General features: G+C 36.8%; 3 protein-coding genes across 4 annotated transcripts; 2 read left to right on the top strand and 1 right to left on the bottom strand.

Annotated features, from left to right (window-relative positions):
• Window positions 1-705: 705 nt before the first annotated feature.
• LOC135088563 (choline transporter-like 1) lies at window positions 706-18,783 on the top strand. Of its 2 annotated transcripts, XM_063983407.1 has the most exons (13): window positions 706-807; window positions 980-1,136; window positions 1,424-1,958; window positions 2,758-2,927; window positions 3,014-3,073; window positions 3,615-3,782; window positions 4,754-4,889; window positions 5,036-5,183; window positions 5,677-5,814; window positions 6,102-6,264; window positions 9,567-9,788; window positions 10,208-10,359; window positions 17,497-18,783. In XM_063983407.1, exons 2-13 carry the CDS (start codon window positions 1,032-1,034, stop codon window positions 17,498-17,500), a joined length of 2,001 nt encoding a protein of 666 aa, XP_063839477.1. In that variant the 5' UTR covers window positions 706-807; window positions 980-1,031; the 3' UTR covers window positions 17,501-18,783. The 2 variants fall into 2 exon arrangements, with proteins under 2 accessions (XP_063839477.1, XP_063839476.1); XM_063983406.1 differs by lacking the exon at window positions 17,497-18,783 and having other exon boundaries at window positions 10,208-10,542.
• Window positions 18,784-18,803: 20 nt separating this feature from the next.
• Window positions 18,804-20,564, bottom strand: LOC135088564 (ribosome biogenesis protein BRX1 homolog). The gene is made up of 5 exons (XM_063983408.1): window positions 20,326-20,564; window positions 19,865-20,141; window positions 19,488-19,771; window positions 19,170-19,407; window positions 18,804-19,021 (listed from the first exon to the last, which is right to left on the bottom strand). Exons 1-5 carry the CDS (start codon window positions 20,443-20,445, stop codon window positions 18,831-18,833), a joined length of 1,110 nt encoding a protein of 369 aa, XP_063839478.1. The 5' UTR covers window positions 20,446-20,564; the 3' UTR covers window positions 18,804-18,830.
• A 608-nt stretch (window positions 20,565-21,172) lies between these two features.
• On the top strand, window positions 21,173-26,160 carry LOC135071463 (THAP domain-containing protein 5-like). Its single transcript, XM_063965246.1, has 7 exons — window positions 21,173-21,621; window positions 21,802-21,915; window positions 22,150-22,394; window positions 22,616-22,669; window positions 23,083-23,235; window positions 23,707-23,793; window positions 23,912-26,160. Exons 2-7 carry the CDS (start codon window positions 21,815-21,817, stop codon window positions 24,133-24,135), a joined length of 864 nt encoding a protein of 287 aa, XP_063821316.1. The 5' UTR covers window positions 21,173-21,621; window positions 21,802-21,814; the 3' UTR covers window positions 24,136-26,160.
• The last annotated feature ends 175 nt before the right edge of the window (window positions 26,161-26,335 follow it).

Below are 26,335 nucleotides of genomic sequence, written 5' to 3'. Positions count from 1 at the left end.
ATTGTTTATAACCCAGAATAACATAATATAGGCTATAATTTATTACGATCTATGACAAACTAAATCTCACGCGGGTGAAACCGCGGGCAAAAGCTAGTAAATAAATAAATACATATTAGACGCGTACCGTACATTGCTCCGATCGATCCCAAAGTATGTAGCAAAAGCACTTGTGTTATGGAAATCGGGAACAACGACGGGTACCACAAGTGTATTTATAATTTGTTTTTTAAGAAGTCTATTTATTTATTTAAATACTCTATTAAACTTTTTTTGGCAAAAAGATAAATATTTTATTCCCCGTAATTCCGTTACAATTGGCCTGCAGTGTAATTATGAACTGGGCGGGGCTTGCGCAAGTGCGACGGGGAACATAATCGGAAAAATTTTGTCCTTGTCTGCGTGGCCGAAGATTCACGACGCGCCTTATTAAATGTGTACTACTGTACGTTTTGTTTGTTTTCGTTTGAACTAGCTGTCAAAGCGAATACCGCGATACGAATTTATGATTTTCGTTCGTCGTCTAGTCGCGTTGTATACCTAGTTGAAAATATTTAGCGCAATCGGCAAATGATTGCTTATATTGCGGCCATATTCTTTTCCCAAATCGTGTATATTTACAACACACGTTTATATTGTAAGTGTGCCCGGTCCATATTAAATACGTCAATGTCGGTGTGTGACTGTGACAGTGGCATCGCTTTATTCATTGTTTTTGTCAAGCAAGTTGTGCTTGTTCTGCTGTGTTTGGTGCTGTGGTTTTGATAAATTTGTTGCTGTGCACGAACGTGTTTACCCAGTTTCTAAGTAAGTAAAAACGAAATTATTTTATTCTTAATTTTATGTACTTTCGTCTTTAACCTATGTACTAATTTAGTCAAGTGGAACCTAACTTTACATGGCATTCATGGCAATGAAAAGATCGGCTTGAGATTGTTTAATTATTTAATTAAACATTAATAATCACCATTAATTTCAGTTAAATATTCATAAATAAACGACACGATTATAAATGATATCACTTTGCTGAAATGGGGTGTGCACACAGCGAAATATCTCCGCAAAATGAAGCGCCCAAAAAAGGATGCACGGATGTGCTTTGGCTGATAATTTATATTCTCTTTTGGATTTTAATGGTTGGTACCTTTTTATACTTATATAGGTTTTTGATACATTGTAAATAATTTCTAATTCTTTATAAATACAACATATTACTTTCACAATCACAGACTGTTTATTCGTTTTCTTTATCTCAATTGGGATGAGTTTAAGTACTTTGTTAACACAGTTCTTCTCTTCTAAACTGTAAAATGTTTTCTGGAAGTACCTAATTGGAAAACTAAAAAAATACTCTTTACATTCAACATCAATCTTCTTTCTTATTCTGTAGGTATCTGAAGCTATTGTATCACTTGTTTTTTAGATAATAGTGGCAGCTGTATCATTTGTTTATGGAAACCCTCAAAGGTTGATAAATGGATATGACTCTTTTGGCAATACATGTGGAGTCAAGACAAATAAGAAACTCATCAATTTCCCACTGGCGGGAATAAGCACGATTGACAAGAACTATTTGTTTTTTATGGATATAAAAGAATTACGAAGATCTCTGAAGATATGTGTAAAGCAATGCCCTGATAAGAAACTGGAATCACTGAATGACATTCAACAGTTTTATAGAGACACTGGATCCAACCTTTGCAGATATGATATCAATTTAAATAATGTAACAAGTTCAAAAGATCTTCACAAGTTCATTGGTCCATGCCCCTCTTTACCAGTTTATAAGTCCTTTCCCCTGCTTAACCGATGTTTTCCAAAGTCGGCACAGGAATTGGCAGACAGAGTATTCAAAGATTTTTCTGAATTGCTGAACAGCTGGGACAGTGTAGAACAGATGTTATCAGATCTCTACTCTTCTTGGAAGGAAATGATAATATGTGTAATAATAGCTTTCAGTAAGTACAACAAACTTTTAAAATAAGTTGTTAGTTCTTTAGTTTTTTATCTGTAAATAATAATGTGACCAGTCAACATGTGACAGTATTACCTCTTTATCAGTCAGTTATAAAAAGGAAATAATAAACTAGCTAACTTATTTAGCTTTTAATTAAACTATCCATACATTCATTAAACTTAACATTTGATTAATGATCAACCTTGTGTTTAAACATTCACTGGAATTTTAAACCTTGATGTGAATTTTCACCAAGGTTAAAACAATTTTAAGCTCACCTTAACAATAAAACGGCTAAGCAAAATTAGTATCATAGTGTGGGAGGGTTCTATGTAATCAGTCTGAGTGGCTGACTGACTCATAACAATGAGGGGATGATGTCATTATTCCAACATGAACATAAAGGGTATTTTGTTGTGTGTCAATTTACTAATTAGTTCAACATCTATGACTAAGAAACAATGAAATTAGAAATTGTCCATGAAAATCGATTTAAAAAGGACACGCTAAGGGCGCCTTCACATGAACGATTTCTCGTCGGAACGAAATCGCGGCGGGGTTTTTGCGATATCGCTGCGATTTTTTGGCACGGTTGAGTAGCAAAGGTTAGTCGAGTAGAACAGAGTCATACTCGCAGTACCTACTCTCACTGATATTATATCTACAAAACACGTAAGACGTCACCGCGACAAACGTAGGTATACAGATTCAAATCTTTACTTGTGTGATGACCTCAACTCTCGTTGTGCGACTCACCTACCTATTTTCTGCCACTATACTAGTAAATGTTTCTTTTCCAGTATGTTCCCTGATTATGGTGTCAATACTTCATTTACTTGCGACATTTGTGTCTTGGATATTCATGATCGTAGTATCCATAGTAAGCGTAGCTGGCACAGCACTCTTATGGGTGACTTACATCGAGTTGAAAAACAAACAACTTGACTTTTCTGAAACCCATTACTTGGCGGTAAGCAGATTTTTTTAGATTTTCAAATGGAGAATTAAATAAATGACCTAGTTCAACCTTTAGTAACCATGAGTTTGTGTTTTCAGGAAGCATTCAAAAATGAAAAGGCGTTCATGTGGTATTCTATTATTGCTACCATAATAACTGTAAGTGCCTTCGGTTTTAATATGAACTACTACAATGAGGGCTATCGTTTTTATACTTAACAGTTGGCACCCCTGGCGATTGACAGGACCTTACTCTACAGTGGCGCCATCTTGATGAGTGCAAATGCGATAGTCCTCCTACCACTTTAGCGCTCACCAGTTGGTGCGACTGTCTTCGCTACTAGCAAGTGACAGGACCTTACTCTACAGTGGCGCTAACTGGTAAGCGCTAAAACGATAACCCTCATTGAATTTGAACTTCTAAATATAGAATTTTCTGATATTTGTTTTTAAATATGTACCTAATCGTCTTTGGATCGATCGAAGAATTTTCGGATAGATCCAGTTTATTCCGTAAGCTATTATTAGTACTGTTTGAAGGAGCTCGTGAAGCACTTTCAGGATCAGTAACCAGTTTTTCGATAACTTGTATATTTTAGAAATAATCGTGTGAGATCACTTATCGATTATATCGATATTCCACCCTGTATACGCGCATGGTTGCTTACGCCCCGGGTGACCTCAAGTTCGTCTCGTGCAGCTGATCCTCCTGGTCCTGGTGTTCGTGATGCGTTCGCGCGTGTCCTTCCTGGCGGCGCTGTTCCGAGAGACGGCGCACTGCCTGGGCGCCATCCCGGCGCTGTTCCTGCAGCCGATCATCACGTTCGTGTTCTTAGTGCTGTTCTTCGCGTTTTGGTCGTTGGTCGTGGTAATGTATGATTTTATATTTTACTATAGTCCGGTCGCCAAGCACATAGAATTTCGTCCAATGACCCCAAGCTACCCATCCTTATCGCTCGCGCGTAATTATATTGCTGTCGCGCTCGCACACTCACTGCTGGCGACCGTCGTACAGTTGCTACGTCAAATTCTACGTGCTCGGCGACCAGACTTTAGCTTTCCTCCCGCGGCTTCGCCTGTGTGTTATTTTTTCTGACACAGAAAACGTTATCGCATACGTCCCTGTTTCAAAAACCGGAATAAAAACTATCCTGTGTCCTTATCAGGACTGAAACTATCTCTATGCCAAATTTCATCAAAATCAGTTCAGTGGTTTAGGCGTGAAAGCGACACAGACAGACAGTTACTTTCGCATTTATAATATTAATAAGGATTTTGTAATATCCCACAGTGTTCATGAAACGTTGGATACATGTTGGGATTTATGAAGTGACTTAAATGCGACGCAAAATGTTGCGAAAGTAATGTCTCGTACTCAATTCTTGGATTAAGCATATTTTATTCATTGTGTTTCTCATGATCTGAGATATTCTTATTGTAAGTGGTTGACTAGACTAGTGGGCATTGATTAATACTTAATGATGTTTAACAGAACAGTAGCAAACATTATGTATGAGTAACTTAATATCTAAAGTCTGATCCGTGAGCACGTAGAATTTTGTCCAATGACCCCAAGCTACCCATCCTTATCGCACGCGCGTAATTATGTTGCTATCGCGCTCGCACACTCACTGCGGGTGCCAGTCGCACAGTCGCGACAGCAATATAATTACGCGCGAGCGATAAGGATGGGTCATTGGACAAAATTCTACGTGCTCACGGACCGGGCTTTAGACAAATAGAAATTTCTGCTGTCATAATCCATCTTACATTGTCAAAACATTAATAAATTCGTATTTTTTTTAATATCGTGACTGATATTAAATTCATACATTCCAGGTGTGCTTGGCAACAGCAAATTACCCAGGAATACCTTACAAAACCAACTTTTTCATCAATGGAACACCTATGGCTGATCACGTTGATAATGCAGCTATTCAATCTCAGAATATCAACAAGAGCGCTAGTTTGAAAAGTAAGTGTCATTCAACTTTTGACTCTTATTATAACGGTAATAAATAAGTACTTACAGTGCTATTATGGATATTGTTTCTATGATAAAACGCAATCCACTTTGCTGCAGGACAAGCCTGATTAATATAATTTTTGCTCTCTTTACAGCTTTCACTTTGGATTCAGTTGAGTTTGACCCAATGTGGGTGAAAAGTATGTGGTGGATTTGCTTCATCTGTCTAATATGGGGAAGCGAGTTTATTCTGGGTTGTCAACAGATGACCATAGCGGGCGCCGTTTCACATTGGTATTTTAGGTAGGTTTTATTTACTAAATAAAGTTATTTTGAAAATAAATAACTTCTTCCTTCTGAAATTTGGGTGGAGTTGCGTATGCGTATCGGGTGCCTCCTCCCGAATGACACATTATGGCTCGGTACGCGGCGACGAATTTGCCTCAGGGCGCGGTGTGGCGTAGATTCAGGCAACGTCCCCACTTGTTCTGTCTCTAATGGATACGCGGCGGCATATTAAACCGGATCTCAAATAGAGACGCTGCCTCAACCTGAGTTACGACTCGTTGCGAGGCAAATTACGTCGCCGCGGACCGTGCCACATTCTGTCGCTCGGGACGAGCCTCTAGTCTGCCTCTAAAGTCCGGTCGCACAGTCAACAGCAATATACGCGCGATCGATAAGGATGGGTAGCTTGGGGTCATTGGATGAAATTCTACATGCTCGGCGACCGGACTTTAGTGGATACGCGGCTTTATGTGTGACTGACTACATTATATCTGTGTTTCTTTTGCAGAGGTCCCAATGCTCACTCCCCGGTGCTGTATTCCATTGGCAAACTCATCAAATACCACTTGGGCTCTGTCGCTAAGGGCTCCTTTTTGATAACGCTGTTCAAAATTCCGCGCCTTATTCTCACATATTTACATGCAAAGTAAGTATAAAACATAAAATACGAATATTTATTTTAAAGTTTGCTGCTAAATAATATGTATATTTTTCCTAACCGTGTACGTGTATGTATACTATCTATCAGAGCATATTTAATTTTCGTCATTTTACCTGTACAGAAAAAGGTGATTCAGAATTTCAGAAGTATCCAATAAATTATTTGATCAAGGTGATTGTATGTCAGTTTCCTAGATTTTTAAAGTGAACCTTACTAGGTTTTTTTTATTTCTGGTTCTGGTCTTCATGGTGATTTTAAAACTTTTCCAACAGGTTATCTGCTAGTGCTGATAAAGGATCAAACTGCGCAAAGTGCGGCCTCAAATGCGGTATTTGCTGCTTCTACTGCCTTGAGAAGTTCATCCGTTACTTGAACCATAACGCTTACACTATCATTACTATTGAGAGGGTTCACTTCTGTAAGGCTGCAGCCAGGGTATGTATTGAAACATGAGTTTAGTTTTAGCTGATACTAGCTGTGCCCGCGACTTCGTACGCGTGAAAACCCGTTTTTGCATCATTTTTCATTGTTGCTCTGCTCCTATTACTCGTATCGTGATGGTATATAGCATATAGCCTTCCTCGATAAATAGGCTATCTAACACAGAAAGAATTTTTCAAATCGGACGGGTAGTTCATGAGATTAGCGCGTTCAAGTAAACAAACAAACTCTTCAGCTTTATAATATTAGTATAGATTAGTTCCGTAATCTCGTTACACGTCAAACGTTTCCTAGTAGCCACATAGCTGTGAAGTTCCGTTTGAGTAGGACTATGCCAACAACTCCAATCAACCAATAAAGGACAAGTTTTGTTTTGTCATCTGTGTAGCTAGCACGAAAAACTTTCCTCTTTGAATCGTTTGCGTGTTCGACAAAATTCGATACCCAGCCTTCGAATTTAACGATAACACTGGTCAACACATGTTTTTTTTCCTTTAATTTTTTTTCTGTTATTGGGTATTTCTATGGCCCTGATTATGAAAAAAATACTGGGAGATCGCCAACAGCTTTACTTTTTAAAATATAGAGTTTTATTATTTTGACAAAAAAATACCAAAAATTATACATTGTGTTAATAAAATTTCTATTGCACACTAGCCAATGATCTTTTATATGATTTCCTTGAATAGGCAAGTTTAAGTAGACCTCGTTGCAAACTCCAGCAATGGTCTGCCATTCATATATGAGCACCACGCCCCTGATAACCTTCTCGCATTGTCAGAAAATTCCAATGAAAACTTTTATCCTGCTCCTCACTAAAATCACCCACATTTTGTGGAAATCGATGTTAATGCGAGTACATGAAGTGTATTTTTATGCCCATGTTGCACCCTAGCTCTTAAAAGTTGGATAGCATGCTCTCAACAATCTCTTTTTGCTTAGGAAATTACTTTTAACAAAAAAAAAATCATTTTAAGCTTAGGACTAGACTTTACTCATTGATGTCTTAAAATTACGATCTTTCACCAGTTGCCTAATGTGAGTCCCATCAAAAATTACCAGCTTTTAAGTTTTCTGTGCTTAATCCTGAAAAACTGCGTGAAAGAAAATTAAAACATTCGTCACTTTTGTCAAGCGCCTTCACAAACTGTTTCAAGATGCCGAGCTTAATAATAAGTGGTGGAAGTACGGTGATACGGTCTTGGCTAACTAAAGGAACGTTTATAAAATTGTTTGTATCAACTTTAGCTGAAGAGCTAAAAGTTGTGTGTGCGAGAAGGCGCCCTGGTCAAATTTTTTGTAACGAATGCTATTGTTTGTTACGACTATTCCAGAGACACATGGAACGGGAATTTTGTGTAGCCCCCTTGTTGGCCTAAAAGATGTTACCTATTCTCCGAACACAAATGACCCATTTGTGGTCTTGATTACTTAATTTCAAATATTTATAAGAAAGTGTCAATGTTACGCAGTTTTCATCAAGTCCGATAGAGGTTTTCGATGTTTTTCAAATATTATATGTACCACAAACATAGCAGAAGCCACCTGGATTAAGCACACAACATCTTCATATCGAAGCAATATCGATAACACCAACAAAATATATTTTTTTGTCCAATTAAATCAAAAATCTAAGTAAAAATATTAAATGAGGGTACAGAGCTATAACTTAAAAACAAAAGCTGTTAGAGAAAAACTGTTGCCATATTTAAAAAATATGCGTCAATTTGAGATAGAAACAGAAAAAAAATCACAGGAAACAAACAATTTTATTTTTTTTGTTGACCAGTGTAATGTGACGATTTCGACTATTGAAATTAGTTTCGTCTACCATTTCGCGTACTGAGTTCACTTCAGGCGCTGTTTAAGTTTTCATACAAACGCCCGTATTCACAAACGATGCTTACTTAAGTGAAGCAGTAAATCGAGCGCACAGCGTTTAATAGAGATCTGTGATTGGTTCGTGTGTCACCCTGTACGTGCACGCGCACTGTGAGGCCTCATAGTAATGTTTGTGAATACGGGCGTAAATATTACGTCAACGATTCGAAGTACTTTATCCGTTTTGCACTAAATGACTAAAGGGAAGGCAAACCCTAACTTCGAAATACGTCTCCTATGTTCTTCTGATTAATTTCTTTGCGAGTCCAATGATAATTTCTCCGGGACAGACATTGACCTTCACTGGTTAGGTTTTTATTGGCGGTCTTCTCATAGATGCCGTAAGGCCTCAGCCTCGAATTTAGCGGGCAGTGGAGCGGGAGCGGCGGCGGCGCGGGAGCGGGGCAGGCAACGCAGACCCGTTCTCCAAACAAGCGGGCAGCTCGCGCGGCACTTTAGCGGCGAAGTGTTGTGTTCGGGGTTGTGTAGTCGAGATATTTGTTTTTATTCGCGAACGAAATGTCTGAACAACGGCGACAATTTTTTTTTCGATTCAAAATTGTATTCCTAACGCTCGATTTATTTTGGGTAAAAGAAGACGCCGCGCTGCTAAACTGGAGTACGCCGCCCGCTCGTTGCCCGCTCCCGCGCCGCTGTTTTCGAGAACCGGTCTATTTGATTTTACGCATAAGATCCTGCCGCTCCCGCGCCGCTGCCCGCTAAATTCGAGGCTGAGGCCTAAGAGGCGACTAAGGGCGAAAATGAGTCCTCAACCTGCCAGTGTGGCGAGCCAAATTGTCATTCTAATAAAGGAAAGGGTTGTGTTCTTGCAGTGGAGAGGCGACTAAATGGCCTGAAGATGATCATAATTCAATGAGTTTTTTGACATGACATTGACAGATATGTCAAAATCCACCAATCATGCAGCATTTGGACCTCGCGTCTACGTATTGCCATCTGGCGGATTTTTCAATCGCGAAAACCCTCATTCAATTCAATTTATTCATTTAAAGATAACAATGATCCACATGGTTAGTAAATGGGTGCCTTATACAACTATGTTAGTAATTTATTTATTATAACATACCACTAATTAATTATCCAACCCGTTCGGTAAGAAGTAGCCGAAGGAAATATCGGATATAGGAGAGTCGTACCTCTCCGCCACGGTCTTCAGGATACTGTTGAGGCAGTCTTCTTGCGTAGGATAGCAAAGAAGCCGTCAGTATGCGACTGAGCAAACATTTCCGAAGCACTGCAGAAGCGAGGCAAGCCCAACAGCACCCTGAACCCGTTGTTATATTGGACCCGACCTGCGAGTACGTGGTCCACAGGTTTCCCGTGTATAGACTCTGACAGTGCTTTAAACAGAGTGATCATACATAGTATAATGATGAGACTACAAACTTTTCCAGGCGTTCAGCACGATAGTGAACAACGCTCTCCAAGTGGCCACCATCAACAGCGTGGGCGACTTCATCCTGTTCCTGGGCAAGTGCATCGTGACGGCCGTGACCGGGATCGTCGGCCTGCTGCTGCTCAAGCGTAACACCGATCTGCAGTTCTACGCCGTGCCTACACTGGTTATTTGCATCTACTCGTTCTTCATCGCGCACTGTATACTGTCTTTGTATGAGGTAAGATGTTTGTTCTGTTATTTCATTTAGTGAGGAATATTAATACATTGATTTTCTTGTATCGAGAGCAATAGTGCCAACATTCCAGATGGAATGAGATTCTCAAACACACGGTTGTATGAATCGACCAAAATGGTTTCGGATGGAGTCATGTGATATACAAAGCATTTGAATAATAACGCATAAAAGAAAATTTATTAATACATAGTATAAAGTTCTTACGTTATCATCATTCATCACACCGAATTAGAAATCGTATTGTAGTAGCTACCTTTAAAATCAATCACTAACTAATGACTAACTAATGAAGTCACCACCATTGCTATACAAAATCTACATTACGAGTCGTGTTTTGACCGCTCATAATTTAGTGTTGTCAAATTAAAACGTTGTTATTGACAACACCATCACCTTTCCAGATGGTGGTAGACTCGCTCTTCCTCTGCGTATGTGAAGACCGCAACATGAACGGTTCAGACGGGCGCTGGAAGAGCTCCCGCCTGGCCGAGCTGGGCGGCCACCCGCGCCAGGACCCGCCCCCCGGGCCCGAGCACCAGGAGCTGCAGGCCAAGTACTGAACTGGCTTTTAGAGATCGTAAAGTCCGGTCGCCGAGCAGATGGAACTTCGTCCAATGACCCCAAGCTACCCATCCTTATCGCTCGCGCGTAATTATATTGCTGTCGCGACTGTGCGACGGCCGGCCGCAGTGAGTGTGCGAGCTCGGCAATCGGACTTACGCACGTTTATAATGAAGTGTGCAACGGGGCGTCTAAGCTAGCTCAGTCTGACACCCCGCTGTTTAGTACTAAGTCCCAGTTCGCCTTCTGCGATGAGGGATGTGTACCTATCCAGGATGCCTACAGGGATATTTGACCAAGGAAACGCACAATCAATAACACAATGGCACTTATAATTCAGGTTCCACAATAGTTTACTTATTCTAGTTTCACTGACTCTAAATTACTATTATTTAAATAATGAACAAGTTATTCTACAATTGCAAATCTACTATGACAAGAGGGATAGCGACGCGCCCGGTTCGCGTCCCGAGACTAGTTTACGTATCCGCGAGAGGGGCGGCGCCCTGTGCGAGGTTTAGCAAGTGTTAGTTTGGATACTTATAAACTAGGGGGGTAGGACGGTCCGCTCACCAAATCGGTAACCGAGGTCAACGAAGTGGGGGTTCGAGTACCAAAGGTAAAAAGGTTTAGGACCTACGTGGCGAGTGGGGAGGAATCCAGGAAGGGTGGCAGCGGGATTGCTACCGCAGGTCGGGATTGAGTAAAGCATGCACTCGGTAAGGATTGGAATGTGTATACAGGCAACGATGGTTCGCTCGTGTCACGGAAACCGCGCGAGCCGAAAGTCCTATCGAGCCAGGTTAGTGGGAACAGTAAGGGCAGCTACTCGCTAGGGACTCTTGCGTAATTAGCCGTAGACGCGCGCGCGATCGTCTGGCTGTTACGATGGCTCCCGAGCGAATGCTCGGCGCCCGCGGTCGCCGCCGTCTCTTATATTAGCTCGGTCCGTGCGGCGTGCGGCCGCGCAGCCGTAGGGTTGTCAAAATCTCCGCGCTCGGTGCTAGGGCTGTCGATGCGTCGCGGGGCGCGTCACATCCTCCCTTGTTTTGGAGATTTTTACCTGGAAAAATCACAAGTCTGGTACATAAAGGTTCTTTAAGAACAACTAAAGGTCATGATAATAATAAGTTATTTCTGGGTAACTTCATGGCGAGTAAAAATTAAAATGTAAAACATGATTGAACTTGTACTTAATCGTTAGCCCAATAATAACTCTTCATTTAAAACATGACGGAACATTACTTATTTACTTATAATAATATTAGCTAACTTGGTCTTGAAACAATGTTATTGAGATACCCTTAACTTTTTGCTTACAATGAACTAATTAAACGCTAATATAAGCTAACTTAGTTTTGAAACAATGTTGTTAAGATAGGTAGGACCTTTGACCTTTTGTTTACAATTAACCCGTTAAACGCTAATTTTAGCTAATTTAGTTTTGAAACAATGTTATTAAGATACCTTTAATTTTTTTGCTTACAATGAACTAATTAAACGCTAATTTTAGCTTAGTTTTGAAACAATGTTATTAATATACCTTTAATTTTTTTTTGCTTACAATTAACTAATGAGCTAATTAAACGAGTTGTTTAATTTGTTATTACGAGTATTACTTGAAATATTTCTTTAATACAATAATAGTATTCATGGCACTTGTTATTAATATTTCTAGTTTACTAGTTTTATTATTTAAATTACCATCCTCAGAATAGGCATCTGATTAATGTTAATAATTTCTATAATTATTAAAAGCTATACAAGACAATGGCAGTTAAGGGGTTAAGTTTTAACTACAATAATATTATTTCATAATGGAATGCAGCCTGACGCGGCGCGCAAACATTAGGCAGGTAAAATCTAGTTATGAGTCATCTAGTAAGCGAGCGCTGTTGATCGCCCGTGGCGAATAGAAAAAATACGTTTCACTGATAATATGCAAATGAGTTCGCTCGGTGAATCGTTATTGGAATGTTTGTTTACTATTTAAAGTTATCGAGAAACTGGTAGTACTATTGACGCGTAGCAAACCGGTTTGTTATTTATGTGAGTTTAAGTTGCGAGTTACGAGTAAATAACAATGTGATTTGCGTCAATAGTTATTTAACGAGATTAAATAGAACATTTTAATTATTTAAATTATACAGGGTTATTATCTAATGATAATTAATACTTATAGGTTATTGATATGTGATATTTAGCGAGATTAAATTCAAGAACTGAATAATCTAGATTATACAGGGTTGCTATGTAATGTTAATTAATACTTATAGGTTATTGATATATGATATTTAACGAGATTAAATTCAAGAACTGAATGATCTAGATTATACAGGGTTGCTATGTAATGTTAATTAATACTTACAGGTTATTGATATATGATATTTAACGAGATTAAATTCAAGAACTGAATGATCTAGATTATACAGGGTTACTATGTAATGTAAATTAATACTTGTAGGTTATTTTTACGTTTTTAAATACTGATGATTTTACTTAAACGAGAACAGACTAGATAATAAACAATTTGTACTTTCAAATACTGGGAAGATTACTTAAACGAGAACAGACTAGATAATAATCAATTTGTACTTTGTACTTGAAACCTAGCTTAGGTATAAGGTTAAGCTACGAGTAAATGTTACTGGCCTTGTTCAGCTGGTTCTGGTTTTGGCCGCGCCTCTTCTTTCTCCCCGGCCGCCTCCTGGTCTGGTCCTCAGCTCGGGTCGGCTCCTCTCCAGGGCCGGACTCGCGCCAGTCCAGGTCTTGTGGGTAGTCGACGGTGTCGACATCGAGGATTTCAGTCCAGTCTGTGGACCGGTTTGATGATATGGGTAGTGGTCTACTCGGGTTTGTAGACACTACGCTCCAGGTTTTGCGTGCGTTGTTGACTTGGCAAGTTTTGCAGTTCTTGACATACGTTGACACATCTCTGTACATACCGGGCCAATAATATCTCTGTGATATTTTGTTCAGTGTTTTTGCTGTTCCTAGATGGCCTGCGATTGGTGTATCGTGGTTTTCTTTGAGAATCTGGTCTTTTTCTTTGTTGTTTATGCATAATTTCCAGTCTGGTGATGTTTCTGTTCTTGGTCCGTATGCGTGATTTGTTATTTTCCTGTATAAACTATTATTTGACATTTTATAATCTTTGTTTCCGTTTTTCTGTAGTTCTTGAATTTTCTTTTGGATCCAGTCTTTTTGTTTTTCTTGTGTTAAGCGTGTTACGTGTTTATTTATTACTTCTTGATTTTTATGGTTCCGTGAATAGTCTTTTTTCTTGATTGATTTTTCGTGTACGAGTTTGATCTTGTGTTTTTTCTTGTTTGTCAGTGTTTCAGCCATTTCGTATGTAGGTACGATGTTGGCTTCTGTAGTTTTTCTTGACGTTGTTCCCACTTGTTCCCCTTGCTTGGTACTATCTTTAGGCCATTCTATTTTGGCTCCTATTCTGTTCAATATGTCCATGCCGATCAGTATAGTCGTGATTTGTGGGTGATATAATACTTGGTGGTTAATTGTTTTTCCTTTTATCTTTATTTCCAAGTCTAGTGCTTCTTTTATTCGAGTTGTGTGCCCATCTGTCATGCTAGCTGTAATGCTTACTGTTTTCGGTTTCAAGTTTCTTTTCACGAATTTCTTGTACACTTGGTCGTTGATGTATGATCTTGTGGCGCCGGTATCTACGAGTGCTTGATATTTTTCGCCTAGTATCGATACATCTACGAATGGACGGTTATCTTTGAGTTGCGGACTTGTGTTCATTGTCATGGACTGTGTGTACTCATTTGTTTTCTTACAACACTGTTTACTCATTTTGCCGATCCTGCCACAACCGTTACAAAATAGTATTTTCTTACTTCTGCAATCTTTCATGGAGTGTCCTTGTTTTCCACAGCTCCAGCAGCAAGTATTTGTGTTGTAATTGTGTATGTATGACGCCGTCTCCTTGTGTTCTTGGTTAAAATTTGTGCTTGTTTCGTGGTGATCATTTCGTGGTTCTCTTTGTATGAAGCTAGTTTGACGGTCTGCTGTGACATTTTCATAGTCGTTTGCCAGTTGCATTAATTTGCTTATCGAGTCGACTTCTGATTTCTTGATATAAAACTTGTATTTTGTGTTCATGTTTTCGTAGATTCTATTTAGTTCTTCTTCTTTTGACATTTTTGCATATCTGCGCATGAGTGTTTGTATTTCAATCAGGTAGTCTGTGAATTTTTGGCGGTAATGTTGCCTATAATTCACTATTTTAGCTAACAGGTCACTGTCATAGCTCACAAATGTCAACTTGAAGAGTTCTATGAATTCGTTCCATGTAGTGAACGAGTTTTTATTATTTCTATACCACAGTACAGCTTTACCTTTCAGGAATCTGGGGAGCACTTTGAGCACTTTATCTGGCTTGACCTCGCCCGACGATATTAGTTCGTCCAGTTGCTCTAAAAACTCCACTGGGTCGTTGCATGTGTCAAAACTTATGTTCCATCTTGCCGTTATGCTTTCAGTCTGATCTATGGTGTACGACATGTTTGGTTCTTGGTGCATCTCTGTGTCTTCGAAATCGGTTTCTGACTCACTGTCTTCGGCGGATTTACTGGCGGACTGGATTGGTTGACGGGATTGCTTGGTTCTGAGTACTTCTGTGAGGTTCTGTCTCAGTTCTTGTACGGTTCTGTTCTCCGTTTTTATGTTTCTTCTTTTGCACTCGTTCTCAAGTTCTGTCTTCTTGAGTTTGTATATCCAAGATGTCGGTTCTGACATGTGTGATTATCAATTTGGTGCCAAGTTTTGCTTTCCTTTTGGTCTTTCGCTTGTGTCTAGCGATCTGGTGTTCCCTGTAGGTTCCGTGGGTTATTTAGTTGGGCGCCATTGCAACGGGGCGTCTAAGCTAGCTCAGTCTGACACCCCGCTGTTTAGTACTAAGTCCCAGTTCGCCTTCTGCGATGAGGGATGTGTACCTATCCAGGATGCCTACAGGGATATTTGACCAAGGAAACGCACAATCAATAACACAATGGCACTTATAATTCAGGTTCCACAATAGTTTACTTATTCTAGTTTCACTGACTCTAAATTACTATTATTTAAATAATGAACAAGTTATTCTACAATTGCAAATCTACTATGACAAGAGGGATAGCGACGCGCCCGGTTCGCGTCCCGAGACTAGTTTACGTATCCGCGAGAGGGGCGGCGCCCTGTGCGAGGTTTAGCAAGTGTTAGTTTGGATACTTATAAACTAGGGGGGTAGGACGGTCCGCTCACCAAATCGGTAACCGAGGTCAACGAAGTGGGGGTTCGAGTACCAAAGGTAAAAAGGTTTAGGACCTACGTGGCGAGTGGGGAGGAATCCAGGAAGGGTGGCAGCGGGATTGCTACCGCAGGTCGGGATTGAGTAAAGCATGCACTCGGTAAGGATTGGAATGTGTATACAGGCAACGATGGTTCGCTCGTGTCACGGAAACCGCGCGAGCCGAAAGTCCTATCGAGCCAGGTTAGTGGGAACAGTAAGGGCAGCTACTCGCTAGGGACTCTTGCGTAATTAGCCGTAGACGCGCGCGCGATCGTCTGGCTGTTACGATGGCTCCCGAGCGAATGCTCGGCGCCCGCGGTCGCCGCCGTCTCTTATATTAGCTCGGTCCGTGCGGCGTGCGGCCGCGCAGCCGTAGGGTTGTCAAAATCTCCGCGCTCGGTGCTAGGGCTGTCGATGCGTCGCGGGGCGCGTCACAAGTGTGGTAACTCTAAAATCTGGTTTTGGAGATTTTTGTCATCAAGAGCCAAGCACACGACGTGTTGCGGTGTTGCACCGCAAAGATTGCTGCGCTGCGCCTCATCGATCGTGTGCTTTGGCTCTTATAGTTTTTAACTAAAAACTTCAGTTTTACGAGATTTTTACCTTTACATTTATTGAGATTTATTTTAAAATATTTTTTTAGAAAACTATGTTCTTTTAAGATGAAAACTCGAATAACGGATTTTTTGTGTTACTGCAGTTTGTTGTAAAACGTGTGGTAGAGTTCTTTTCTATTTCTGACTTGTATGTATGGTTGTGGTAAAAAATCACTGCCCTGATGCCCGATTTCACGTGATGCGGTCGAAAATAAACGAATATTCCTTTTTATAATAACACAAATACACTGATTGATACAGAAATGAAAAGAACTCAACATAAGGTTATTGTGATGGCATCCCAATGTGTTAATGTTAACTTGAAAATGTATTTCTGCTTAATTAATGGTTGAAATTGTATAGGGTTCCAAAGAAAACATTAACCAGTAATCAGACACATATCTAAATGAAATTAATATAATATTTAGTTATAAATATCACCATAATAATAAATCATTAGAAAGTCATTGAAATATCGTATGATCTTTGGAACCTTATTTAATTGCATGTTATGTGAATTGTTCTATTAAATTATTAATAATATTCCTTACTCGTAATGATATTAATGTTGTTTACAAGTTTTTAGATGGTGCCGCATCGTATTGTGTGGTTATGGCTTTATTGGTGTTGCGTAAGTGTAAGGTATAGTTTGTTTTAGTTGTCAGTGCATGCACAAGTTTATTCCGTCTGATATACATGTGTATTAGTTGGTTAGTGGATATAGTACAGTGTATGTTAGGCTGCATCAACTATCTATCCAGTGCCTCGTTTGTGCCTTTGTATTTACATCTATTGATACTTGCAATAAGGTAGCTATAAAAACAAATGTAATGGGACTAACCTAATCATGCATGTTAATGTGGAAAACCAATACTATGGGAAATGATAGAAATTATGATCAGTCAGAAGAATCATCATAGTAAAAGTGTTAAAGGACTTTAGCCACAACAACTATGATTATTATTATATTGTAAAATAAGTAACTGAAGTCGACATTTATCACCTAATTGATATACAAGGGCAAGGGTGATCTAAGGATTCTTGAAGTGTCGCCAATGATCATCCTGTGGTTTGAGCCTGGTGATCAAAGTGGAATTGACCGATACGTACGATTACTTACGGAAATATAAAAAGGTGCAGTGACTAGTCCTTGAAAGTACCTATTTACTAACAGTCATTTGAGCATGTCAGTCCATCATATTGTATATGTAAAAGAAAATATTCTCAAATTTTACAGATAATCTCACAGTGCATCTTGGTACAACAACATCTGAAGAATATTTTAATATTATTTAAGTGATTATTGAAAAATAATTTTAGTGTCCTAATTAAATAATTTATTTTTATAAAACTCATAATTTTATCTCATAGTGCTTCTTGGTACAACGTCTGAAGAATATTTTTATAGATAGATTTTATTTAAGACATCATTGCATAATAATTTTAAGTCATTTATTTTTACTTTCTATATTTAAATCATTTATTTTTATACAAGTAAATAGGTAAGATTAGTATTATTGGTCTTTTGATATTGTTTTTATTTATACACATTGTTTATACACTTTATACAAGACTTGATTGTTATTACGTAGTTTCTTAATGAAGACACAACATTAAAAATTAAACATTGTCGCACAAACTTTGCACTCATAGTTTAAAAATAAATTAATTAATCATAGTAATTTGTCGCCTGCTACAACGTTTATATTATGATATCATCAAGAATTTATTTATAATCAAGCAAGACGTGCGAATTAATTGAGTTTAACAAAATGACGTGATTATAAAATAATTCTAGATCTGCAGCTTTTTTGGATCTATGTATTTTTAAGAAACTTTAAGATCTGCAGCTTTTTACAAAATGAGACTATGTATTAAAAAAATCAGATAGCATTTGAAATATCTTTAAGTTTATTTATCTTAATTTTAAATTTGACTACCCTGTGAAACATAGTACAAATTTTTTTAAATTTTCTTTACAAAATGTGCAAGTACTGTTAAGTGTTATTTTTGTGAACCGTCCATTTTATTTAAAATCTCTAGTAAATTAAAATAAAAACTATATAAATCTCAATTTTGTTAAAGTTGGATGTATTTTAATTAGGTAGCACATTTTTAATTCAATCACTTGGTTAGTATAATCAAAATAATATGATAGTAGTTCCTCAAAATCTTTTTAATTTATTGAATTTTTCTTATACAGTATGAGTACATACTCTGATGAAATGTGATGCTGCGATTGTATTTTGCATGCTTTAAAATTATGCAGAATTTTAGATATCTTCCTCTACCTTATGTCTTACTTCCTTGAATGTTATTGCAATTCTGAATGTATTAAGGACTTACTTACATGCTTTAATCCAATATAAGTCAAGTGATGCATAATAAGCTCAATTTAGTTCATGCAAAAAAAAAAACAATCAATTATTATTTAACTTTACATCCATTGATATTAGTTTTAAATTATTATATCATTCCTTTATTCTACATACTTTTTTTGTCAGTTCTCTATGACGTGTTTTCAAATATAAATAAAACAATGAGTGTAAAAAACATGTTTTTATTTCAGAATCATTTTTGTTTGGGTTTAATCTTCTTTATTTGTTTCCTCTTCTTGATCTGGTCAGATATGGCTTTACTCTTGGCTTTCAGTTGTTTGCGTCTGATTGCCATATCTGGCTTGCCCTTGGATTTCTTCTTCATAGAGAAAGCCGGCCTCGGTGGTTGTACCTCACTGTCAGAGGCTGACTCTTGATTTTCTTCTGTAAAATAATATTTATTGTCTTAGACATAAGCATTATAATAAATAAGTAAATCAAAATAAAAAATAGTTAATGGTTGAGCTTGAGCAGATTGACAAAGTTGAAAAAACCTTGTTTTAATTTAAACAAAGTGTAAAGATTTGTTTACCTTTCACTACTACTTCTTCTGCCTTCACAAGAGGATCTCCCTTGAAGAAGTCAGCACCTTCAATATCAGGATAGCCAGTTTCTGGCTTAGTTGCTTCATACACAACTTTCTTTTCAACTCTCCTTTCATATTTATTTGCAGCTTTCTTAGAATAAGCTTGTCTCAGTTTGGCTGGACTGATATATTTTGGGTTTTCCCACAGGGTTGTCCCTCCAAAGGACCCAGAAAATATTTTGACCTAAAATCAATATCGCAATGTATTACACCATTACAATAAATACATACTGAATACCTTTCTTGTATTGTGTAGAAACTTACTGGATTCAGCACAAATCTTGGGCCTATTTCAGCCAGGGCTCCATCTTCAGATAGAATTTGATAATTTCTAAACCAAATTCTATTGTCCAAAATCATAAATGTATAGATATGGTCAAAGAAGGGCTGGCTTTTAGGATGGTGATTTGGCACCCCAAACGTCTGTGTGAGCAGTTCCTTCAGTAACATGTAATGCGGATCTTTAGTGAATTGTGGGTCAAATGACAGCAGTGGTCTTGACCCTCTCAGACAGTTTCCAGTCATTTTAAGCTCCCCCATAGTATAAACTAGAAAGAAAGTAATAATAATTAATCATTAAATTGTGATGTTCTAATAAAGAACTAGTAAATAACATAAAAAGAAAGCAATCCGATAATTACCATTTTCAACTAAAAATTTCACACAGGGACCATTAGGCACATTGGACATCCACATGTACAAGTCTCTCATTTTCCTTCCTTCGAAGAGTAAACATTTGTTACAGTTTTTCATTTCACTGATTTCATTAACAACATACAAGTTTTTGCTCCTTTCCATTTTTGATTCCGTCTTGTGGTGAGGCATAAGTTTCTTGATGTCTTCCATCACATGGCGGTGGCGGTGGTTAATGCCACGCGTCGCAAACACTAATACTCGTTGTCTGTTTATCCATTTTACCTAAAATATTATGAGTAAAACTTATATCATGGATGGAAATAAATAGTGTGGTTATCTCTAAACCTTAAAGAGCAATTTAGCTAAATGTAGTGGACAAGAGAATCTCACCCATGTTTTCGAGACATAAATATAATAGCACTTACTTATTGTTTAAAAAAATAAATGAAAGGGTTAACGTGGTTACCTGTTTCGGCGTCGGTTCATCCGACATTCTCACAGGGGGTAAAGTAACTACATCTTCCACTTTTTTAGTTACAACTGCATCTTGCTGCTTTTTAGGCTTCTTAGACTTTATTTTGACCATATTTAAATGTCTATGATACCTTTAAACTGAATAAAATGTGACACGTGTTTTTAACACAAATTTTAAAACATTCAGCTGACTGAATCTGACACTTTTTGAGGTTATGTTAATGTCACATTATTTTGACGTCTCATAAAGAATGACAGTAACGCATCATCGATATTAACGGTATTATTGGTATATTAACGATATACCGATATGCATTTTCTGTCTACCTACCTACAGTCATATGCTGCTTTTACACTATGCGGAAATTAGCCGAGTCAAGTCAAAAAAACAGGGGAGTGGGGATGAAATTAATTCATAATTCATCCCCACTCCACTGTTTTTTTGACTTGACTTGGCTAATTTCCGCGCAATGTAAACGCAGCAAATATAGAGTTAATAATTCTATGCCTACAGTGGCTACAGTAGATTTGATCAGGGTGCGGAAACTTCCATACTACGATCATCCAAGTGAAACTTGCTTCCAAACAGCGACTTCAGTCGATAAATTCCAATACTTTTTAACTACCCTAAAGCGCTCTAGATGTCGCTGCTCCTGTTTCCTACATATTTTCATTTTTTTCTTAATTAAAATAATATATTTGAGAATATTGTGAATTACAATGTGAAAACTTTTTTTAAAATGAAATTAATTTGTTTTAATTTAAAACTGAACGGTGACATTTTTTGTTATAATTTACATAATAGAGTAGTAGAAATTACTATTTAACATATGGCAACAGTGGGTAGACACTTCTCATACAAAAACTAGTCTCTATATGTAGCAATTGATATACAACCTTATCCCTTAAGCAATAAAGTGCATTTTGGATTGATTTCACTATAGCAGGGGAACCCGCGGATCAATACCACCATACTAAAAATAATTGTTAGTGTCCTTATGTTGGTAGTATTGTTAGTTTGACAAATGAAAAAAAATGTCTGTCAATTGAGTTTGAGTTTTTAACCGGCGAATTGATTCGTGTGAAGTTATTTTCTCAGATTTGGTGCAATATTACTGTAAATAAACTTTTCTGTCGTTTACGTTGAGTTGATTAAGTTCCTCCGTATCGGGCGTGATAAAGTTTGCTGTTCAGTGTTATGTTTTTTGTGAGATAGAGACTCTTTTAAATAAGCTGTGTTTCAACTTCTACAGAAGTTTAAACTCTTATTTACTTTTCTGTTTAATGGGTATGTTATCTACTTACTTGAAATATTACATCTATTACAAATCTATTTTTCATTAAAAACAACCCTATGTGATGAAAATGTAAATGTACTTTCAAAACTGGTAAATGCATGAACCAGGGCATTGACACTGGTTGGAGAGAAATTATAGGCTTTGTTTAATTAATACCTATTTCATTTTAGGCTTCTACTGATAATGGAGAGTAGAAACAACAAGAAGTGCGTTATTTGTAATAAGAGGCGAAGTCGTGGTGGATCACCCTTACTTTTGAGTAGGTTTCCTCTGGATTCTGACCGGTAAGTTTCTAATAACACTCATTTATTACAAGATAATTTTACTGATTGTGTAAACTTAAAGGCTGGGATTAATATTTTTAATCATACAGTAAATAACCATAACCAATTTTTAATTTCAGTATTTTGTTTCGTACTCTGCAAATGAATTGCATAACAATACTAAAAGAAATTAGTTGATGAATAAATTTCAGTTTGTTATTCTTTTTCTTTTCTAATAGGTATTTCTTATTTCAGTTGTCGAATGTGGGTTAAAAATGCTGGCTTAGAAGACTTAGCATATGTACCTATTGAAAAGTTACACCAACTGAAGTTTGTTTGTGGTGGGCACTTCACTCCTGAATCCTTCAATGCCAAAGGAACTCGGCTGAAGAACTCAGCTATTCCAACACTGGAATTGAGCAATCCCATCTTGCCAGATGAAGTTTTGACAGAGTTTCCTCTTCATGTAAAAGACTCCAATAAAGAAAACCTCAAGACAGGTATGATGATGACTTCAATTATTTTTTTTAAATTTAATTTACTATCTATCAATTTTTCTGAATTATTTAGATGTCTTAATTAATTTTCTTTGGTTTCCAAAACAAACCAACCGAATGCAATTTAACAAGGTTCTTTCTTTGTAACCACAAACATGTGTTGTATGCTTATCAATAAATAATATATAATTTCAATTATTAATAATATCTATACTTTGTTACAGTTCTTTATGATCATTCATATTGCATTCCAAAGAAGTCAAATCCAGTTGAACGAGGTATGTTTATCTAAAATTATACTAATAATATAAAAAGGAAATATTTAATTGTTTGTTTGTATTTGATCGGCTCCGTAACTCGAAGCCAAGATAGCCTAAAGTGCGGGTTAGAACCCCACAGCTTGAATATTGTAGTAAACCCACTCGTAACACAATTTAGCTTAGAATGTGTGTTGAGTTAGAGGGACTTTAGTAATTTGTGTAATACAAATTCTTCAAAAAAAGTACCGGACCAATTTGAAAAATTTTAGGCAATCTACATTAATTAGCCAGGTCAGCTAGTTTAATAATATTTATAAGCTAGTAATTTTTAATGTGAGCAAGACATGTAGGTACTAGACTGATTGTACCCTAAAGTTGGGTAAGAACATGACATTTTATTACCCAATTCACATTTCATTATCTGCTTTCAGTTCCCCTTACAACTACAACCAAACAACTAAATTCAACATGTTTGGGAGCTGTGGATATACCAGATTCTGGTATTTCTGCGAAAACAACTTTTGAACCTCTTCCTTCTACTTCCAATGCACCAGAACATATGACCTATAAACCCATTACTCATGGTAAGTGTACAAACTAATTATTTACCTTCTAAAATATGCCTTCCCTCAAACTAAAGAATGCCACCCTGGATGCGTTCTGCAGTCTGCAGTCAGGTCAAAATGAACTTATATGTACAACATTCTAGGTTTCTGTACATTTTATATTAATGCGATTTGACCGTGCGGATACGAACAAAGAACGCAAAGCACACGTGACTGATTGCCTTATCACGACCACTTACAGATTGTCTTGACATACCCGCAGACCGCATCCAGAATGCAGAACATTAAAACCTCTAAATGCCTTTAATTTAATATTATGTCATTGTTATTGAAGGTGGGCCCACGCTTCATATTTTATGAGAAGAGCTATCATTATCCTGTCTTTGCATTTTTTTAAAACTTGATAATGATTGATTGATTTGGAAATAATATGTTTCATAAAACAACAAAATAAATTTTAAACTAATTTGCATATTTATAATATTTCAGATGATAAAAACATTTGCCATCAAGATGCACAGGCAGAAATATTAGTCCACAGTTATAAAAGACCTAAGAAAAACATTGAAATGAAAGGTAAGATAAAACATACCTAATTTAAAAAACTAAGTAAAATTGCTGATTAATTAACCAATATTCAATTCAATTTGCTTTAATGTTGTTTTTTTTACTAATGGAAATGTTTTTATTACAGTCACTTCATCAACATTTACAATTAAAGAGAAGAGGCTTTGGCGACAGTTACAAAATGCAAAAAAAACAATAAGGAATATAGCGAAGTCAAGAGTGAATTTAGACAAGTTAGATTCGGAAGTGCTGACATCGTTAGTAAAGGATGTAGTGCAGAATAACAAAAAAAAAGTCACAAGGAAAAAGGTGGACTTTAGCCAACAAAATATATGCTTTGGCTATATTTAAACGGTCCCCTAAAGCATACCGCTATATGCAAAAGCTGTTTACGCTACCAAGCACTAAAACGCTCCAAAGGATTTTAAAAAATATACCAATGGAGCCTGGTATAAATAAAAATATAATTGATATGTTAGAGGCAAAAGCATCAAGTATGCCAAAGGAAAATAAATATTGCTCGTTAATATTTGACGAGATGGCGTTAAAGAAACGGATAATTTATAACGAAATTGCTGATAAAGTGGATGGCTACGTGGATTATGGAGAGGGCGAGAACATGGGACGAGAAAAGAAAATTGCAGACCATGCGTTAGTGTTTATGATACAGGGTGCTAAACATAAATACAAGCAATATATTGCGCACTATTTTGTGGAAGGCACAATATCAACAGCAAAACTGGCAAAAATTATATCGGACATCATCAAAAAATTAAAAGAAATCGGATTTATGGTTCTAACAACAGTTTGTGATCAGGGATCTACAAATATAGGAGCTCTTAACATGTTAAAAAGAAACTGTGGACAAGGCATAGATAGCAACTTTTTCTCTGTAAATAATGACAAAATTTTTATAATCTATGACATCCCTCACTTGTTCAAATCATTACGAAACAATTTCTTTAAAAGTGGAAATATGTCTTTCGATGGAAAAATTGCACAATGGAGGCATTTGGTAGTTGCAGAAGAACACAACAGAAATTTTTTAAATTTTAAAAAACTGAATAGTACCATTGTAAATCCAACATTCAAAACTAAGATGAGGGTGAAGTATGCTGCGCATGCTCTGAGTAATACCGTGGCAGCTATTTTAAAAATGATGGCATGGAAAGAAGTTTCTGATTGCAATGATACAGCATTTGTGATTGAACAGTTAGATAAACTATTTGATTGTACAAATGGTCCATCATCTTTAAATGACGTAAAGAAAGGGATCCGGGAAAATGTTTCCACATCAAGTAATCACATTGAGTCTTGGACCTTTTATACTGATAAGTTAAAAACCATAAAATTTATAACAGCAGAAAACACGATACTAAAAAATGTTAAATGCGTAAAGGGATATCAAATATCTATCAAATCCTTAAACGATATTTGGGAAAAGTTAAAGAATGAAGGGTTTAAATATATGAACCTTAGACAGTTTAACCAAGACTCTCTGGAAAACTTATTTGGAATCATTAGGCAACACAGTGTAACCAATAGAAATCCCACTATCACGCACTTTACTGCAGCGCTTAAAACAAGCATGGTTACTGGGCTGAAAGTGCCTCATAGCAGAAGTGCTAATTGTGAAGCAGACAACAATAAACATATGCTGGAATATAAAGACATTTTAAAAACTAATTTAAAAACAACAGAAATAAAAATTAATGTTCAAGATTCCACAGACACTGAATTTTATCCTGTGTTGTCTATCCCGGACCCTGAAAACTTAGAACAGCCCATTGAAAATTTGTGTAGCCTTGAAAACCAACCAGTAGTATATGTAAGCGGGTATTTAGCTGCCAAACTATTACAGAACAGTTCTTGTTTAATTTGTGAAGAGTGTTTGAGCGTGAAAACTCCTGTTGACAATGATTTGTATGCATATATATCTCTTCGCGAATGGTGGCATGATAAAAAAAGTCTCGTTTATCCAACAATTCAATTATGTACCACCGTAAATGAAGCTAAACAATTTTATCATGACCATATTGCCGACCAGATATATATGGAAAATGTTGGAAAATTCATTTTCTTAATGTTGAGTACAAATTGTAATTTTAGTTGGTTTAAATGTCAACAACATAATAAAGAAATTTATGATAAGATGTTTAAAATATTAAGTTACCTTTTTCTAAGAAAAAGTTGTAAAATCATTAATGACAGCTTCATAAAAAGTGAAAACAATTTTGCTGACAAAAGTAAAAAAGCACAGCAACAAAGCATTGAAAAGTAATCTTGAGGCTGAGGTTCGATCAGCTGATAAGAAAATTAAAGATGTTTATAAATAAAAATCCTATTTTTTCTTAGAAAAAGTTGTGAAAATAAAAGTTTACAAAATTATCATTTCTGTACTTTGTTATAATTTTCAATAATTCCTCCATGCCTACAACTGCTATGTCATGTTCAATACTTATTGTAATATACCTAGGTATTTTATTTCGAAATAAATAATTTACGTTACAAAACTTCGTTTTACTTACACATAGTATAAAATAAAAATAGT

Source organism: Ostrinia nubilalis, chromosome 4 (genome assembly GCF_963855985.1).
Source record: "Ostrinia nubilalis chromosome 4, ilOstNubi1.1, whole genome shotgun sequence".
Classification (NCBI taxonomy): Eukaryota; Metazoa; Arthropoda; class Insecta; order Lepidoptera; family Crambidae; genus Ostrinia; species Ostrinia nubilalis.
This window is presented reverse-complemented; position numbering and strand designations above follow the sequence as displayed.